General features: G+C 43.8%; 1 protein-coding gene and 1 long non-coding RNA gene across 3 annotated transcripts; one reads left to right on the top strand and one right to left on the bottom strand.

Annotated features, from left to right (window-relative positions):
- The first annotated feature begins 1,382 nt into the window (after positions 1-1,382).
- LOC135264853 (uncharacterized) lies at positions 1,383-10,793 on the top strand. 2 transcript variants are annotated; one of them, XR_010332812.1, is made up of 3 exons: positions 1,383-1,533; positions 2,443-2,571; positions 10,668-10,793. It is a non-coding gene; the product is annotated as an uncharacterized LOC135264853 (long non-coding RNA). The 2 variants fall into 2 exon arrangements; XR_010332813.1 differs by lacking the exon at positions 10,668-10,793 and adding an exon at positions 2,796-3,335.
- On the bottom strand, positions 9,688-14,995 carry neff1 (neuronal intermediate filament family member 1). Its single transcript, XM_064353776.1, has 4 exons — positions 14,086-14,995; positions 11,614-11,931; positions 10,662-10,786; positions 9,688-10,199 (listed from the first exon to the last, which is right to left on the bottom strand). Exons 1-4 carry the CDS (start codon positions 14,821-14,823, stop codon positions 9,821-9,823), a joined length of 1,560 nt encoding a protein of 519 aa, XP_064209846.1. The 5' UTR covers positions 14,824-14,995; the 3' UTR covers positions 9,688-9,820.
- Between the last annotated feature and the right edge of the window lie 4,802 nt (positions 14,996-19,797).

Raw genomic sequence — 19,797 nt, 5'->3', positions numbered from 1 at the left:
ATCTTTGCGACATGGATTCATTCCACATTGTAGTGGAAACATTCATCAGGGATTTTGTCCATGCTGACTCAATACCATCACACTGTCCCTGCACATTTTTTGGCCACACATTGATGCTCACCTCATCTCAAAAGTGCTCTGTATTTAGATCTGGGGATTGATCATTGGAGGTCATTGAAGTACACTGAAGTCACTGTCCGGTTTGTGGAACCAGCTTGACATGATGCGTGCTTTGGGGCATGGCACAATATCCTGCTGGAAGTATGCATTTGAAAAGGGGTAGACTGCAGCTAAAAAGGATACACATAGTCAGCAACAATGCTTAGGTATGATTTGGGATTCAAATGATGCTCAGTTGATACTAAAGGGCCTAACGTGCCACAAAAACATTTCCCGCAACATTACACCCTCACCACCAGGTGTTATCTTAAGGCAGGATGGATTCATGGATTTTGCTATTTACACCAAATTCTGACCCTACCACCTGTAGGTCGCAACAAAAATTGAGATTTGTCAGGCCAGGTAACATTTTTTTTCCAATCTTCAATCATCCAGTTTTTGTGACCACATGTCCACTGTACCCTCATCTTCCTGTTCTTAGCTGTCAGGAGTGTAATCTGGCATGGTCTTCTGCTGCTGTAGCCCATCTGCTTCAAGGTTTGAGACGTGCAGTCGGAGACCCCCTTCTGCCCATTGTTGTAAACAACAGTTATTTGAGCATTTGTGGCCTTTCTGTTAACTTGAACATCTGACCTCGCACAAGATGTTTTCACCCACAAAACTGTTGCTCACTGGGTGTTTTTTTTTTTTTTTTTTGGTTATTATCATCATTCTCTGTAAACTCTAGAAACTGTAGTGAATCAAAATACCAAGAAGGCAGCTGTTTTTAAGATGGAGGAACCACCAATCATACCTTACTCAAAGTTGCTTAGATCACATGTCTGTTCCCATTCTAATATTAGGTCAAACAACCTATTCACCATGTCTGCATACTTTGCATATTGAGTTGCACTCACAGTTAAAAAAAACATATATATATATATATATATATATATATATATATATATATATACACACTCCTTCCAAAAATATGGCAACACTTAAGTGAAATCATATACTTAAGGCATTTGGATTTGAGATTAAAAGATGAACATGAGACAGAAATACAGACAATGAGCTTTTATTTCATGGTATTTGCATGCATATATGCTTTACCACTTTACAGAAACAGCTGTTTTGTGTGAGTGGCTCTCTCTCTCTCTCATATATATATATATGAGAGAGAGTACCAAAGGGAATTCCTTGTTTTTCAAATTCTTAGTGATGCACATAAGTCATGTGCACACGTATTGTCCAATCAACTACCATTTTTTACTGAAAAAGATGGCTGTGTCCTAATGTAAACTCTTTACGTTTTCAGGTCCACACACCAGCTCCAGCTAATACTGGGCCAGTATGTCCAGACAAACAGCGGTTCTGGAGAAGCACGTAGCGCAGCTGCACGATTCTGCCTGCAGTCCCGCGACTTTTTAGGTTTGACTGTTTGTATGAATAACACGTAGGAGTAGCCTAGCATCATTGGGATGGGCTGCTGTTCTGTACGGCAACTACTGATTTGTAGCGCAGCAAGGGAATGTTGGCTTTCGCACAGCTTTCTCGGCACATCGTAACAGAACAGAATAAGGAAGGGCTGTTGAATGTCACGGTAGCCGACCGCAACCACCGCCTACTGACTTTGGCGAGACACCACCACGGTGTGCCATCTGTACGCTTTGTCGGTCTTAAAGCAATACCGAATATTAACAGCAGACGCAGCTGTTAGCGACATGTCAATATGTTTATTTTGTTTCGATACTTGTAACAAGCGTTGTTTCATACCCACTGTGGGTGGTAGCCTAAACTGCTGCAGGTTAAATGCAGAGGAATTACATGTAGGTTATGCGTTTTGTATTTTCTTGTTTCTATGCAATACATTTCTTGGACGCCTGATGGCAGCAAGTACAAACAAATATGTTTTGCTTACGGTATTTCAGGGCTCAACATGCAGTATCTCTATAACAAAAATTCTACATACAGGCTGCAGGTGAATGAATAATGTTATTGTTTTACTGACTAAGGACATATGTACATTATAACTAAAAGCATAAGATCTTGATAGATAAAGACATTTTGTGGACTACATTTTGAAGGATAAGGATAGAAATGTCGACATAACACAAACTGGAGAGCCACTGTTTAACATCTCTTTTTCATGTAAACATGGATATTATTGCTACTACACAAGACAGATCCATTTTGTGTGTGAATAAAGAGAAGATTGTGTGCAAGGGGAGAAAAAGAGGTATGACTGTGTTTATGCTTGTGTGTATGTGTGTATGCCTGTGTGTGTGTGTGTGCGCGCATATGTACGTGTATGAGAGTAACAGATATTTCTTTTCTCAGCTGCAGTGTGGGCTGGTTCAGCATGACAGAGGGCAGCAGTACTCAAACTTTATTCACCCTGCTGTCGACAGGCTAAGGGCGGGGAACATTGCAGACAAAATTTCGGAAGATGTCTCTACTCCTAAAATGGTATGACCCTCCTGATTTAATGTTTAAAAACGTTTTTAAAAAACAATGCAAATTGCAAATGTGAGTCCCTTGAATTTTTGTTTGCTTCTGTTTTTTCACCCTGGTGGTTAATTTTTCAGACAGCAACAGCACTGACAGGACATTTATTTGCTAATAGTAGCTGAGACTAATAATAATAATAATAATAATAGGTTTTTATTTATATTGCACATTTCATTTTACAGAAAAAATCTCAATGTGCATTGCATGGGCAATTAGGTGAGTTAAAACTTATACAAACCTTATATTGTGCAATAACATAAACTGTATAAAGAACAAGCCTGTATTGCATATAAACATGTACTGTATAAAGAAGCAAGCCTGTGTCATATAAACAGTATAAAGGAACAAATATATAACACTTCCACACATCCTGCATAAACTATGAAGGGAAAAGAACAGAAAACAAAAAAATCCCAATAAAACAGAAATTTACAACAACAAAAAAGAATGAAATGGTGCAGGATGATGCAGGCATAACAAACACGATGGGAGGATTTAATTAAAGCTGTGTGGGAAGGCAGTGTATTGGAAATGCAAGTCTTGAAGGTGCTGGGTTATTGGCCAGGGAGACAGTGGATTTTTCCAGAGACACGGAGACCAGTCTGCATCTCTCATTCATCTTGTTTTGCATGGCATTTGGTGCATTATCTCATGGGCTTGCACTCACCCACTTACTGGCTCTTAAAAACTGCGGAGAGGAATCCGAGGCGCTCCTTCGTGTGTGTCCTGGTACCCCCCCCCGCTCACACGCCCACCTGCTTCCTATTCAGAGGTGAAATGGATTTCCCCGCAATGCATCCTGGGAGTGATCAATAAGCTTATTTAAGCAAAACTACTTATTTGTCAGTGCACATTTGTCATGGTTTATTTTGTGTATCTTGTGGATAGAATTATACAAGATGACTTCATATAGCCCGAGACCTACCGGACAGTCGGATAGCACATAAAGTTATCAAACTAAAAGCAGGCCGTTCCACAGTCTGAGGGGACTCGGTATTTAAGGGTTTCGGTGAATGGCGAAACATGCAGAGATCAGACTAGCTCAGGTTTGATTGAACACTTAGCAATAGAGGTACAATGGAGGTGCATTTTTGTTCTTTAAGGTACAAAAAATTCCACATGTACCCACCCAGAAGCGTACAATAATGTTCTTTGTGTATAATAAGTAACAAGCAAAAAAGGTACAAGTGAATTATTAAACTCATGGATATGGGTACAAATTGTGAATACAAACTGGCTTATAGGGTCCCACCCCAGTGACAAGAGTTATACCTTTTTAGGCACTTTTTTCTACCCTTTGTTTTGAGGGTGATATTACAGGTTGTCCTCCTTGCTGTTCTGTAAATGCACTTCTAAAGGGTCTGCAGAAAGCACTTCCTGTCCAGGTGTCCATCTCATAGATCTGTGGTTTCTGACTCATTCAGCATTACAAGTGTCTTCACTTCTAACTGTCTTTGCAGTGTGCATTGATCGGTGAATACAGATGAGCTTGGAGTTTGTCCTTGAGAATGTTAGTGAGCAATTTTTTTTTGTTTTTTTGGATGGGGTGCGTGCACATTGATGCATTGATTGGCTTGTTTCCCACTCAGAAAAGATGGTCCAGTGCATTCATAGACAAATTTATCATGCATATATATTATATATATTTATAAATGAATATATATATATATTTTTTTTAAATGTCACACAGCAACCCCCCTCACACACACACACACACACACACACATGCACAAGCATGCACAGACACACACACACACACACACACATGCGCAAGCATGCACACACACGCACGCTCCCCTGGTCGTCTCTCTTTACCACACCGTAGCACTCTTATTTCACGGTCCTCTAGGTCACATGCGAACACCATGCCACCATTGCACTGGTAATGTGTGGGTCTCATGCTGTGCACTGGACATGTAACAGGGTCGAGATCCAGCAGCATCCCAGTACTGTAGGGCTCCGGGCTCTGGGACATCTGCAATGCAGAAGTCTATATATAGCAGTAGGTGAGGGGTGCCAGAGAGAGAGAGAGAGAGAGAGAGGGGGGGAGAGAGACAGGGAGAGGGAGAGCGACAGAGAGAGAGAGAGAGAGACAGAGAGACTGATCAAAGACTGATGTAATGTAAGAAATTCATGGTTTGAGATGGACGAGTGAAAGGAGAGAGAGTGCGCTGAACCCGGTGACATGTTGGGCAGAATTACGGGAGGGGAACTGAAGCCATGGTAACAGCACCCCGCCGTCCAGACAGGCTAATGGAGAGCGCCGGAGCGCAATCTGTCTGCCGCAGCTCTCGCCGTGGTGTGGAGCCTACCCTGATTTTCTTTGCCCGAATGGGGAGATTTTACGTCAGCATATTTGTTTCATGTATGCATAATTGAACAGGTTTCTCTCTCTCTCTCTCTCTCTCTCTCTCTCCTTCCCCTCTCTCTCTCTCTCTCTCTGCACCCCCGAGCCTCTCAGTAATGAAACGATAAATCTGTTTTTGGCCACCCTGATCAATAAACAAATCTCACATCTTGATGGCCTTCATTAGCCAGGTACTAAATTAAGCTCTTAAAAGAGAATTAATAACAAGTGCTACAACCCCTATCTGTCCTTGTCAAGGCTTCTCTGCCAGCTCGTGTGCTGGTGGCCTTCAGGGCAAACGCCCATTTTCCTGCGTGCAGTGGTGGGGACATCAAGCGAATGAGAATCCTTTTCTCTTAAGAGGTGCTGCCACTCATCTGCGGCCTTGATCATTTAGGCGGGAAACATAGGCAGGTTAGTCCTGAATTATACTACAGCCAGTAAGTCCCTTGCTCTTCTCCTTTTCCACGTGTTTTACAGTAAGAAATTGACAAAAAATTTTCCCACTGGAGTTACACAATGAACATTCAACCCATTCAGGCTTTGTGTTGTGTAAATTGCTTATATTCACAATTCTTTCTATTGTATCCAGGTGCTTGGAGAATTGTAATATGGGGGGAAAACTGAACAATGAATTATAAAAAGACTGTACGGTTACTTGCTGTTCCTTGTTCTTGGTTAACTTGCACCGGTTCAGGATGTCTTGCTGTCACGGTGGGGTATCAGTAAGAATACACAGAATCCAGACATCCAGTTTATATTTTAATGACACAAGCTAGCAAGCAACCACAACTGTATTTCAGTTATTTATTTACAAGCAGATGAAATGCGAGCGGGTGTAATTTGAGCTGAGAAAGGCCAGCTCTATACATGCTGTGTTGCCAGCAGTACATCAGCAGGTGAGGCTTGATGGCAGTTGGAATTGAGTCTGTCGTACGTGTTCAAATGGAAACAAGACTTTGCAACCTTGGCTCACCTGTTGATTGCAGGTTAGACAACCTCTCTTGTAATATGCCTATTGGCTTTGATTTGTCCCAGGGATCTCTTGGCTCTTGCTTTTGGAGGAACTCATTTTCTTTCAGGATGAGGTCTGAAATTTATTACGTGCAGGGAAGAGAGAGAGAGTGAGAGGATGAAGATTTTATCTTGTGCTGATTTCCTGTTATCCATTGTTTCCAAGTTAAGTCAAACAAGCACGTAACCGTCCAGACCCACGGCGCAACTCACTTGCACAGACACATTTGAGCTGGCACCACTGGTGCATGCGTCTCACAAAACGTCCCTCAAAGGTCGTCCGTGAGTGAGTGAGTGAGTGACCACAATTTGCCATGCATATACCACGGCGGCAGTTCCTGCGCGCCAGGGGGAATAGAGAGTTAATCGAAGGCTTCCTTACACAGTGTGAGCTCCTGTGAGTGGGGGTGTAATTGTGGCTCAGGGATTTGGTCACTGCGTGTAATTGATCGGCTCTTGTTGTATGGCGCAAGATTATAGATCGATCTGCCCATCATCGCCGCGGTGATCTTTCTCTGAGGGTTATCGAGCGGGATTGTGGGCTGGGATTGTGGGGCACAAGTGAAGGACAAGTAGAGAGAGACAGAGAGACTGAGAGGGAGAGAGAGGCAGAGGGAGAGAGAGAGACAGAAAAACTGAGAGGGAGAGAGAGAAATGAACAGGCAAAGATTTTACAGTGGAGGTGGCCATTCTTTACCTTCATGCTCAGATGAGTTTATTCTAGCAGTTTTTATTTTGTACATAGACCTTCTTTCTTATTTGTCATTTTATTATGGTTTATACTGATTGTAATACACAAATCATTTGTGTGTAAAATTTGTGGATGATATTATTATTAAATTACAATCACTTGACAGACCCTATTTTCCAGAGTAATGTTCAGTAGTGAAGAACATCTGGGTTTTTCTTAGAAAGAGAATAATGCAGCATCACAGATGACACAGAGGCCTATTATGTCAGTAAGTGATCAGTAAGTGTAATGTTGTAATCAAGAAGTGCAACTTTATAGAGTAATAACTTGAAGAGTAATGACTTATAATAAACACATCATGACACTGAGGGTGAGTGTTTGGTTAATAAATGGCTTTATTTGGCTTTTGGGGGAATATCACTGCGTGAGTTTTTGCAGCACAAACGGTCACAGTAGTTGGACAGGAAGTGTCAGTAGTCCTGCCACACCCCTGGACATGTGAGAATGTGAGTGAAGCTTGCTTCTTCCTTTATTTGTTATGTTCACGGTTAAGGCAATAACATTTTATAACACCCAACAAGCACTTTCCATTCAAACACCTTCCTGTGGTTTTTACATTTTTTTTAAGCTCCAAGAATCAGGCCATGCAAATGGCCGCCCATGGATTGATTCGCTCGCCCGCTGATGAAGATGAAGGTCGGAGGAAGAGCAGCAGAGTCTGGCCAAAGCCACTAGTTTTTTTTCCAATAATTCCAGCGATAAACCCTTTCCTGTCCCTTCCTCATGCAATACAGAACCAATAAAAAGGCCAATGGAACAAAACAACTGACTTCTAGGATTCTATAGTTTATTGGCCAAATCCTATAGCCACTTGGTCTGTCCAGTGCCCTCCATTTTGGCTCAAGTGCAATCACTCTTTCTGCCGATATCCCTTTAGCCAATTTCCACACAGCCCAAGTCTAATTCTTTCCTTGCTTACATTAAAGTAAAATCACATTTCTGAGCTCCCTCTTCTTTCTTTCCAGTGTCCAATCACAGAACAGAATACTGAAGCCATTTCACGCAGAGACTTGCCATGCCTGCCATTTGGGGGGCAGCGAGAGTGAGCCCTTATCTGCTATACTGTACCATCTGTCTATTACATCACAGCGTCTGTACGCCTGTCACCTGCAGTACTCCTGGAGAGCTGTCAGTGTCAGACTCAGCTGGGTAGCCTCAGGTGACCTTTACTCTGCCCTTAGAGGACTTCAATGAACAAAAAAAATCCCCCCACCTATCGCAAGGTCCCTCACTTCAGCTGGAAAGGCCTAACTCTGGATCCTGAGCCTCAGCTTCCCTTGGACTGATCTGGGATCAGCCATGGGTAGTGATGGGAGAATGAGGTTCTTGAACAATGATAATGGGCTGAGCTACAACAATCTGTCAGCGACAGACTTGTTTGAACCAATGAAATCATTTTGCTCTCAGAAGCTCCGCCCATTTTTGATTTTCTGGAGCCTCGCTCTCTCCCAATCACCAGTGATGGGCATTTCTCTTTGGCCACGCCCTCTGCTACCATGGTTGCGAGATTGATCTATGAAAACTCTGCCCTCCGTGTTATACGTGAGGCGAAGAAGTCAGTGATATCAATCCCGCCCTCCATCTTTCCAGCTGGGAGAGTAAAATTGGTCAAGTCGACGAACAGGAAAGCTGTGCGTCTACCCAGAGGCGGGCGAATCAATCGAAAGGCGGCTGTGTTCTCAAACAAACACAAACGAACAAACAAACAAAAAAGAACAGTACATTAAATAGCAGCAGACTTTAATTAGTTTCTATATTTTCATTCCCGGAAGAGTTCCTTTTTCAGAGCAAAAACAGACATCTTTGCCGCCTCTAACGCTACCTACAGAGCTCTCCCCTAATGCTCAAATCTGTTACGGTTCTACTCATCCGTCGTGCTGGGACCATCGCATTTAAATAGAGGAAGAGAAAGACAGATGGAACATTCTGCATCGTTTAAATAACAACTTAGCCATGGTCATCGTGCTTTTGATAGAAGTGAAGAGAGATGGAAAGAAAGAGGAAAGAAGATAGAAAATTCGGCGGGGTATACTGTTCATTTCTAGTTTCTCTGGGTCAATGATAAAGAGACAGAGAGAGATACAGAGAGAGAGAGAGAGAGAAAGAGAAGTAAAGAACACATATTTTCAGTGTGTTCAGAGAAGCAAAGAACACACACTTTCATTGTCCCCTGCATTTAATTTGTGTAAGGTGTAATCCATAGGAACATAACCCAAAGCAACCCACAGAAAGAGCATTTGCTAGCATTTGCCATATCAATGCCTGCTTCTGTTATTTGCACCATTCTTGGCAATTTATCTAAAGCCAGTGTAAAGCACAGACTATTCACAGTTGATGTTTATTACCATAAGGATACGCTATGACATTGGTTTGTACGAGTATCATTTCCAATACTTTCCAAACCAGTTTTTTTTTCTTCTTGTTATCAAATAGCACCTTAAAATGGACCAGGTCTGGTTGGTCACTTCTGTAGTAATCTGCATGCATTCTGCCATTTCAGAAGATATCATAAATCTACTTCACATTTCTTGGGTTTCAATCATACAGCAGCAAAACAGTACAAAAATAAGGGAGGTTTTTGTTTGACCACCCACGCATCCCTGTCTGACTTATAACCTGACAAGCTTTTCCTGACTGCTAAACCGGCCGGATCTACATACATTCTTCCATATCCTTCTCTGAATTCTGCCACTGCTGTACATGGCCTACTGTTCAGAGATGGACTCTCTGTGTGCTGTGTGTTCAAGTAAAATCACCTTTATATTTTGTGTCAGTGTGCTACGACAATAAAGTGCCTCTTCCTAAACCTGCGAAATATACGGAGGGCTGTAGAATGGATCCTTCCTTTCCCACGGTAGATTTGCTTTCGTAAATGTACATTGTGTGTCCTGGTTTCGGAATATGGACTGCTTTAAGATCAACATTGCGCAGAAGAAATACAAAGGGAAAAGGACTGTGCTTGTGTGTGTGTGTGTGTGTGTTCCTGTGTGTCTGTGTGTGCGTGCGAGAGAGAGAGAGAAAGAGATGGAATGAGGGAGCCCATATGAGTGAATGGGTTTGCTGAAAGTGATGAAAGAAAGGATGACGTGAGCAGTTTAGCTCTTGCTGGTCTTGCTGGGAGCAGCCTCCTTCTTCTTGTCCTTCTCGTCTTCCTTCTTCTTCTGTGGCTTCTCCTCCTCTTCCTCCTCCTCGCCTTCCTCATCCTCTTCGTCCTCCTCTCCGTCTTCTTGGTCATCTCCCTCTTCTCCCTCCTCTCCTGCTTCTTCTTCTCCCTCTTCTTCCTCTTCTTCCTTCTCCTCTTCCTCCTCGTCTCCCTCCTCGGCCTCCTCGGGCTTTGCGCCGGCCCTCCTGTAGGGGGAGCTGGCGCTCAGGTGGTACGAGCGCCCGGAAGCATAGGAATAGCTAGAGTAACCCGCCTGGAGCATAGCCCCGCCCACTGTGCTCAAACGACACTCCTCCCCCTCCAGTAGCTTCCTGAAGAGAGAGAAAGCGAGAGAGAGAGAGAGAAACTGATCAAAGACTGAAGGGAAAATTGGAATAAATGTCGAAAGACAGTTAGGGACTGGACATTTTCTGAATGAGAAGTTTTGGGGGAGAGAAAAAAAAGACAGAAAGAAAAGGAGGGAGAGAGAGATCTAAGTACATGTAGAAGGCGTGGAAATGATTGTGATAATCTTCTACATCAGCCACATTCCTTGGAATCACTTACTGTAAGTATAAGAGTACTGAAAGAGAAGAACTGACTAACTGACCAGTAACACATTAAATATCAAATTGCCCGTTTGTGATATCGATGCGATTGGCAATTCACACATGCACATGCACGTGCAGCTGTTCAAAACACGAATAATTGAAATGCTAATGCATCGGACCATGTCTGCGCCTTCCCCCCTCATCCCCCTGCCCACCCGCTCACATACATATGCCCTCTCTGACCTGTAGGCGGCGATCTCGATGTCCAGAGCCATCTTGACGTTGAGCAGGTCCTGATACTCGCGCAGGTGGCGAGACATCTCCCCCTTAGTGCTGCGCAGGGCGCCCTCCAGCTGCTGGATGGCGTCCTGCAGGAGAGACCCGTCCGTCACCGACGCGGATGCGCAGAGACCACGCGCGCGCAAGTACCACGTGCATCCCCCATACACGCACGCTCGGTGATCACACATCACAACGCACTCACACGCAAATCACAAACCACCCCTGGTCGCACGCACGTACATAGAACACGTACATCCCCCATTGACACAAGTATGATGGCCACACATCATGACATGCACACACACATAGAAGACACAAATCACCCATGATCATATGTACCATACACAGATGACATATATCACACACTCTCGCATGTAATGATCATGCACCACCAAGCCGCCCCTCAACGGCTGGGATGAAAGCTTTTGTTTTAGCCAGCGCTGTGACCTGATTCTGTTTAATAAGGTCTTGATTGAAGGCCATGATTAGTTCATTAGTTGAATCAGGTGTCGCAGTACTGGGCTAAAACAAAAGCCTTCACCCACACTGCTCCTTTATGGAATATGATTGGACACCCTTGACCTGAGCTTATCAATTGTGAACTAAAAAGCAAAACTTATCCTAGAACGGCACTCTATGATACTTTATGAATCTGGGCTCTAATCTAGAATCAGGGTTTCCCTCTCCATAAGCTTATCTATTGTGAATTGAAGGGTTAACGCCTATGAAAAGGAAGTTTTTTGGAATGTTTTTTTCCCCAAAAGTGTTCTAGAACTCCGTTGCTTTCAATTACCAGCAGTGATTGTTACACCAGCATTGGAATGTTCAGTTAAGACCCATCTGTGATGTCACGCCCTAAATGGTCAAACTGATCCCAGGTCAGCGTCCTCAGCCGACCCTCGGCGCCACCGACCTGCAGGTCCGCGACCTCCGCGCCGTGGCGGTCCTCCATCTCGGCCAGCTGGCGCTCCAGGGCCTCGTTCTGGCCCCTGAGGGACTCGATCTCCAGGGTGCGGGCCTGCACCTGGCGCCGGTACTCGCTCAGCTCCTCCTTGGTCTGCTTGACGGCGTCGGAGTTGCGGGCGGCCGCCTCGGTGACGCTGGCGAACTTGGAGCGGTACCACTCCTCGGCCTGCTGCTGGTTCTTGGCGGACAGCGTCTCGTACTGCGCCCGGATGTCCTTCAGCGCCACCGACAGGTCCGGCTTGGTCATGTCCATCTCCACCTGGATCTGGAGGGGAGGAGGAGGAGCAAGCAAGCAAGCATCGGAGGGGGGGGGGGGGGGTCAGGGGAGGGGGGGAGAGGCAGAAGAGAGAGAGATTGAGAGAGAGAGCGACAGAGAGAGAGGCGGTATTGGCCATACATTTAATCTGTAATTCATCTCATATATTATTATATGCAGTAACTAACTTAATGAGTTGGAAAGAGAAGTGGGGAGGTGGACCATCAGAGGGAGGAATTACACAGTAAAATGTTGGGTGTAAATTCAACTTTAACAGAGTAAATTAATCCAATTGGGACCATATGTGCTCTGTAAGAGTTGATTTAACACTGAACATTTTACTGTGGAGAAAAGGTTCAGGAAGCTTAGGAAAGTTGGAGGGAAGAAGGAATTAGCTTCTGTAGCTTCTAACCTCGTTCTCAAAACATTATTATGATATAATTGTTAAACTGATTCCCACTATATTGATGCAACGTTTTAAACCAGAAAATGCATACTTTATTTTACTTGGCTTAACAGTTCCCAATAAAAACGTGTTTTAATTAAACACAGCTTAACTGGTTTTAAATTACACTAATGACAAAATGTCTACATGGATGAATCTGTATGGCAGGTAGCCTAGAGATGTGTTTACGGGGCAGTATCAATGGCCTGTGTGCAACTCTTAATGAAGTTGAGCCACAGAAAATTGCTGAGGCGATATCCATCGATTGCTGAGTCAGCATCCAGCGCGCGGAAGACGGGAAGATGATGCTGACTGTCAATATGCTTGCACTTTCCATCGCTTCCACCGTCTCAGCAAACATGGAAATGCCGCGTTCTCCTAAAAAGCGTCCGCATAGATCAATGACTTCAAATATGCTTATTTATATATTGCCTTTAAATGTATTGTATTGGCTACCAAAACACTTGTTTATTTCATTTTTCTTGGAAATAATTTAATCAGTTCTACATAATACGACTTACACATTTCACCGGCTTCACTGTGTAGCCTATAAATAATTACTTTTACGCTATCGAACTACATGAATAGATCTTAATTTGCTATATTAGGAAGGTATCTGGAGTCCATGAGTGTAATGTTCTACTTAAGAAACTTGATTTATATTCAATGTGCAAGCCTATGCGACTTCTGAAATGTTTAATTTAATCAGCGTCGATTGCGCTCAGACGCTTTCAATGAACAGCATTTACTGATCTGCTTCAACTGATTTAAGAATTCCGGAGTTCTTCGTGCAACATTCAACCGGCTGGTGCTGAACGCTGAAGGACACTGCGTGTGCCTTACCCCACTCCCCCCTCCCCCCTTTTTTTGAGCCACACCTAAAATAATGCGCTTCTGTTTGTCTGCAACACGAAAGCTTTATTACCCCACTAGCGCAAAACTTAACATACCCGCACCCGCACTGGCCAGTCACGGTTTCCATTCCTCGACTACGCCGATCAATACAAGTTTGTATTTCAATTATAGTTTTACCGATTGCTTGTTTTCCTAGACTAATTCGCAATACATCTGCAGGTAACTACGTTTGTTCAAAAGAAGAAAAAACTAGGAAGGACATGAGCTATGCTATGGCACTGCGGAGTTCTCCACTGAGTGGGTGGGTCAGGGTGATGGCACCATATTACGCATTTCAGTAAACCGCAGTGCCCGTAAATTAAAGCGACTGTTTCCAGCTGATGTCACGATGCGCAATTTGTACTCTAGTAATATTAAAAGTCCGATATTTACCGAAACGCGGTGCTAAGCCAGTAGGCTACTGACCGACTACTAACTGGGCTTAAAAGTTAAGGGGGAAAGAGCAGTGCGTCACGGGTTGACGGACAATTCTGAAGCTGAATGAAATTATCAAGTGACAATATGTCAGCTGTGGGAAGTTTCAGTTTTCTCAATATTTTCACGCAATCTTTATAAAATGCTATTGGGACAGAGACTTTGTGTTGTCGGTCACGATTCATTCTCTTTTCAGGGCAATGTTAAGTTAGTTAACCCTCGATTAATTGTACCCGTTGGTATTATAACTGTACGTTGTATTTCCTTTTTGGTCTACGTTTCTTTTTTACGAATGCCCTCGTGCCCAATAATGTTTGTGGCATGTCAGGTGATATTAATGGTGATGATATTAAAGGCATGATAACTGATATGAAGGTGAAGTCTCGCACCTGTGTGGCTTGCAAAGACGCCTGCAACTCTTGCAGCTCCTCCTCGTGAACTTTCCTGAGGAAAGCGATCTCATCCAGCAGCGATTCAACTTTCTTCTCGAGCTCGAGTCGCGAGAGAGTCGCGTCGTCCACGTCCTTGCGGTACCCCTTCAGGGTGTTCTCCGCCTCCTCGCGGAGTCGTGTCTCCTCCTCCAGCTTCTCCTTCAGGCGGTCCAGCGTCTCGTTCATCTGGACGCAGTCCAAGTGCATCTGGCTCTTCTCATGGGTCAGCTCCTCCACGCGAGCCCGGAGCTCGCGGATCTCCTGCTCGTACAGATCGTGCAGGCGAGAGGGCTCGGAGTGTCGCTGACGCAGCAAGGTAACCTCCGCTTCGAGCACCTTGTTCTGCTGCTCCAGATTGTGCACCTTCTCGATGAAAGTGACGAAGCGGTCGTTGAGGCCTTGCAATTGCTCCTTTTCATTGGTGCGGATGATTTTCAGCTCGTTGGTGACGGCAGTGGATTGCGACAGGTCAATGCTGGTGTCGGGAAAGGACGAGTAGCTGCGACCGGCACCCACCTTGCTGCGGTAGCTGGAAGTCAGCACGGACGATGGCCCATAGCTGCGGTGCTGTGAGCGGTACCCGGCCGAAAGACGAGACGGGCTACTGCTCGCTGAGATACGCCCCGAGACCCGTGGCGCGTCTCCAAAAATCTTCCGATACGAACTACTGGAGTACATGTCGCCGGAGTAACTCATCTTGTAGGAGGAGGACCGCAGACGTGCCGCTCTTTACTTGTCGCAGAGTGCTCAGTTCTCACTGCCTGCGAGTGAGTGAAAGTGAGGGTGCGTGTGTGAGAGAGGGGGTGTGAGAGACAGAGAGAGACAGAGAGAGAGAGAGAGCAAGAGAGACAGAGAAAGAGAGAGAAAGGGAGAGATGCGAGTACAGTGCTGCCAGGACAGGTGTTTATATAGCCGGAGAGCTGTGGCATCATTTGACGCAGAGGCGTCAGGCGAGAGGGGTGAACCTGCAAGCTGCTGCAGAAAACTCTGGGTCCCCGGGGAGAACGAGTTCTCTCGCGCCGATGCTTTAACGCCTGTCTAACATCTAACGAACCTGTCCCCTTTCATGTAAATGTAGGCCTACTTTGTAGGGCTGGGGCACAGAGGAAAGAACGATTAATCTGCTGTTCAAAGAAATTTAATTATTGTGATAGATTTTTTCTTTTTAAGCATCAATAAATAACTGCTGATACGTGACTAATAACATAATAACAATAACAGCAACAACAACAATAATAATAATAATAATAATAATAATATGAAGCCAAATGAAAACGACATTGTTGTCATGGTAGTGGTTATGATGATAATGATGAAGATGGCAGTCATGATGATGATGATGATGATTATGAATACGATGATGGTGATTATCATTATTATATTCTTTATTACAATTTTGAATAGAGCAGCAACTAATATAGTTAATATGGTTTATTGCCCAAAAGTTGCACAATCACTCTGTATTGCTGGCTGTGATGTAGGAATACTGGCGTATGGGTTTCTCATTACAGATTGCCACATTAGTGGCAACCAGATTTAAATTGGGTGGATTTATTTCCTCACGTGACAGATAGGTCTACATAATGATATATACAGTATATATGTACATGTATATGTGTGAAGAAGGTGTTAATTTTAGGGAATTGCTTAGATGGTGCCATTCAAATGGAAGTGTGTGTGTGCAAATGTGTGTGTGTGTGTGTGGGTGTGTGTTTGTGCGTGTGTGTGTGTGTGTGTGGGCGTGTGTGTGGGGGGGCATGTGTTTGTGCATTGGTGTGTGTGTTTGTGTGTGTGTGTGTGTGTGTGTGTTTGTGCATGGGTGTGTGTGTTTGTGTGTGTGTGTGTGTGTTTGTGCATGGGTTTGTGCTTGTGTGTGCGTGTGTGTGTGTGAGTGTGAGTGTGTGGGGGGGCATGTGTTTGTGCATGTGTGTGTTTGTGTGTGTGGGTGTGTGTTTGTGTGTGTGTGTATGTGCGTGTGTGTGTGTGTGCGTGTGTTTGTGCATGTGTGTGTGTGTGTTTGTGCATGTGTGTGTGTGTATGTGTGTGTTTGTGCATGGGTGTGTGTGTGTGTGTGTGAGTGTGTGTTTGTGTGCGTTTGTGCATGGGTGTGTGTGAGTGTGTGTGTGTGTTTGTGTGTGTGTGTGCGTATGTGTTTGTGCAGTGTGTGTGTGTGTGTGTGTATGTTTGTGTGTGTGTGTGTGGGGGGGGGGCATGTGTTTGTGCATGCATGTGTGTGTGTGTGTGTGTGTGTGTTTGTGCATGTGTGTGTGTGTGTGTGTGTGTGTGTGTGTGTGTGTGTGTGAGGGCAGGTGGGGGGTGGGGCTGTTGCAGTTGCAGTTCACAGGCCCGCGGGTGGGATCGATATGGAGAGGGCTGTGCGTCACTCAGACGAGTGTGGCTGTGCTGTAATGCGGTCTGTAGCTGCTTTCACACCCGGACTCCGCATCGCCTGAATATGAAATGAGGCTGGAGCCCTGGGCTCCGTGACCTCGCGCAGGTCTCACGCACGCGACCGCGCCTCTCCGCGTTCTGTACGCTTAACTCGCCAGGAGTCGCGCTTAATTACCTCTTTAAGCAAGAGCAGGCCCGTCACACAGCCTACCGAATGAGAGAAATAAGGCTGGAAGAAGTGTGTGATAAATGAAAACAGTAGGGAGTAAACCGCTGTCTCCTTCATGTTCGGAGTGATTCAGCAACAATGGGGGCGTCCGGCAGCTTACCTCTCTCGACCCAAAGCTTTTCCATCGTCAGCTGCGCCGATGCTCGAGCCAGAACTGTGACCACGCCCTCTCGTGAAGGGTAAATCCTTAACCTTTTCATGGTGTAAGAGCTCAAATATGTGATTAGAATGTTAACTTAGCTGAACATTCTAATGCTGATGTAACAACCACTACTGGCAATTGCAAGCAGTGGAGTTCTGGAACACTAAACTTTAATAAAATTTAAAAAAACATTCCAGAAAACCTACTCTTCGAAGGGTTAATGCAGCCTCAGTCCTGGCTGGGTTACACGTCTTTTCCACCCTTTCACAGAAAGAAGAGGCATCCAGGTGGGGCGTAATTTTAGTGTTATCTCGACTGCTGGTTTTTAATGGGCAGGGCTGCCTGACATTGAATCTTTCAATGACTTGGCAAAAGCATTTATTTATTGATTTACAGTCAAGTATCTGATGAGAGAATGTGGACTAGCTTTCTAGACACACGTACGTGCACGTATTTATGCACACACATACATGCACGTACTTAGTCATGCACATGCACACACAGCTGCAAGCATAAATTGACCTTTAATATAATTTGCACTGATATATAAACATTACTATTACAGTACACCTAGCCTTTTCCATTGTTTTCTTTCTATATAAAATTTGGTGCAGAAATAGATCACATCTTTTTTTTGTTTTTTTTTCTTGGGTGGGGTAGGGGACAGGACATTTGTGCAGAGTGAATTCATCACTGCATCACTGTGAGTATAGCACTGCAGGCTGTCGTATTTATTTATTTATTTTTTAAATTCTGAGCCAATATTTGTTATCTTTATCAATATTTAGATTCATTGTTTTTCATTATGGAGGAAAAATGGTTTAATACCGGAACAAAAGTGGAGTTATTTTGAAATTAGTCAGCAGTTTCAAAACTAATAACAACCATTAAGGTATGTTGCAAGGGCTCTATTCCCTCAATACTCTTGGAATAATGTGGCCTATTGGAGATATCCCCGCGATTGAAAATTCAGTGAAGCACATTACAAAGGTAAATGAAGAGGAATGCATTTAATAAATGACCAGTGATTTTTGCACACCCTGGAGGCACTCACAAGCCTTCCACTTTAAAATGTAAAAAGCTTAAACCGAGCAAGTTGGCCAAGGATTATAGCTGCCCATGTGTGCCAGTGGGAAGCGTGGAACAGACTAAGCCTAAACCACAGACAAGCTACCAGACACAGCCAGCCAGCTGCATCCGATGGTACTGGGAGGAGGCAGATGGGTATAATTTCACTGTTTGTTTTTAATTTCATGCTACAAATGACTGTGGTGCAATGTCAGGGGGTGTTGGAAGGAAGCAGGGGACAAGGGGACAGGGGGACAGGTGGGACCCCCCCCCCTTCCCCCCCATTGTTAGAAGCAGGGAAAATAGTCTCCTTCCATATTCACAATGTGTTCCCCCAATGTCACATCCTTGTGTAGTGTTAACTTGTCTTGGACAACAGAGGTGCACAAATATGATGACAGAGAACATTGAAGTGCATAGCAGTGTTAACATAAAATGACTTGCAGAATGATTGGAGTTACTATTTTTTTTTTTTTAAATAATTGAGTCATTGGTCTGGGCAGTCTAAGTTCCTGGTGCCAATGTAATAGATATGCGGATACAAAGTTTGGTGAATTAGACTATAGCACCATCTATTCGCACAATTTAATGGCAAAGCTTAACGTTTCAAAATCAGAGCAGCTCTGGCAGTACAGGAATATGATGAGTCACAGTTTTCTTTTCAAGATTATTTAGAACAGCTACAGGACATGGCAATCAACTGAAATGTGGCAACTAAAAGTCATATCTAACGAGGTGGTGCATTAAATGAAGGGATATTTTCGGACACGTTTGTTATTTTAAAACGAGCATTTAAATCATTTTAAATGTTACCGCAGGATACTTTGCTTTTAATGCGTCGCGGTAGGCCTCAGCTGACTGAATGCCTTCAGTCGCAAGAACGGCTGCAGCGAGGCTCTTTGGCACAGGAGGGCGGTACAATTCTTATTTGGGAATTAACGCTTCACAAGAGGTGCTGCTGATCTCCGCCTTGATACTAAAATGTCTTTGCCTTAAATGACTTCATGATCAGCTTCAATAAATAGCTTATTAATAAATAGCTGCCTATAATTTTCTTTCGTTTTTTTAAAATAAATGTTAACACACTCACTGTAATCCCGCCCCGTTTTAGTGTAATTTATCGTTTTCATCATGTTTTGAATCAGCAGTTCTAGGAAAATGTATTTTGAAAAATGGCAACATCAGTGACGTTTACTGCTTAGATGTAATTTGCTGCTGTGTGCTTTTCTTGTTGCAGAGTTTACCACAAGAGGGCGCTACATAATAAGTAATATATGTTATCTCTGGTCTGATCACAAGCAATATCATCAAAGTTACTTGCATATGTTGTCCACCAGGTGACAGTGTTTTCCACATAGCCTTCTCAGGACATCCTAGATCTGTGTGCGATAATAAGATGTATGTTCGGCGAAGTGCCAGTGTTTACTGAAATGGCTTCCGATTTAATTCCCTGGCGAAACATTTCCTTTAAAGTGTACCAACGAACAAGGTACTCACCCTGAATGCGAAATGGGGGTTGCCCTGCAAGCCAATAAATTTAATAAATAAATAAAAAAATAAATTTAAACCTGGCTTGCCAATATGTGAAAATGAATGCTACATTTTTCTGAATAAGGGCTTAAACCAAGTCCTAGATATTAATAATAGGCTTTCCTAATATAAAATATGTAATGGAATGGAATTGACACATTTTAGGCATTTAACAAAATAAAAAAAATAAAGATGAGGTTGGTGTCATTCATTACAAAGCATGGGCAGCTATAATGAATGACTGAATGAATTACTCTGTTCTTAAGAACGTACACCTTCCCTGCATCTCCAAAAATTTACAAAAAATGAA

The sequence above is a fragment of the Anguilla rostrata genome, chromosome 10, assembly GCF_018555375.3.
Source record: "Anguilla rostrata isolate EN2019 chromosome 10, ASM1855537v3, whole genome shotgun sequence".
NCBI lineage: Eukaryota > Metazoa > Chordata > Actinopteri > Anguilliformes > Anguillidae > Anguilla > Anguilla rostrata.
The sequence above is the reverse complement of the archived record's forward strand: the minus strand, read 5'-3'. Positions and strand labels throughout refer to the sequence as shown.

Coding starts and splice junctions, on each gene's coding strand:
- neff1 (XM_064353776.1), bottom strand. CDS start 14,823: ATGAGTTACTCCGGCGACATGTACTCCAGTAGTTCGTATCGGAAGATT. Junction 11,932..14,085: donor CGTCTTTGCAAGCCACACAG/GTGCGAGACTTC, acceptor CCTCCCCTCCAG/ATCCAGGTGGAGATGGACAT. Junction 10,200..10,661: donor ATCGAGATCGCCGCCTACAG/GTCAGAGAGGGC, acceptor CTCTCTCTTCAG/GAAGCTACTGGAGGGGGAGG.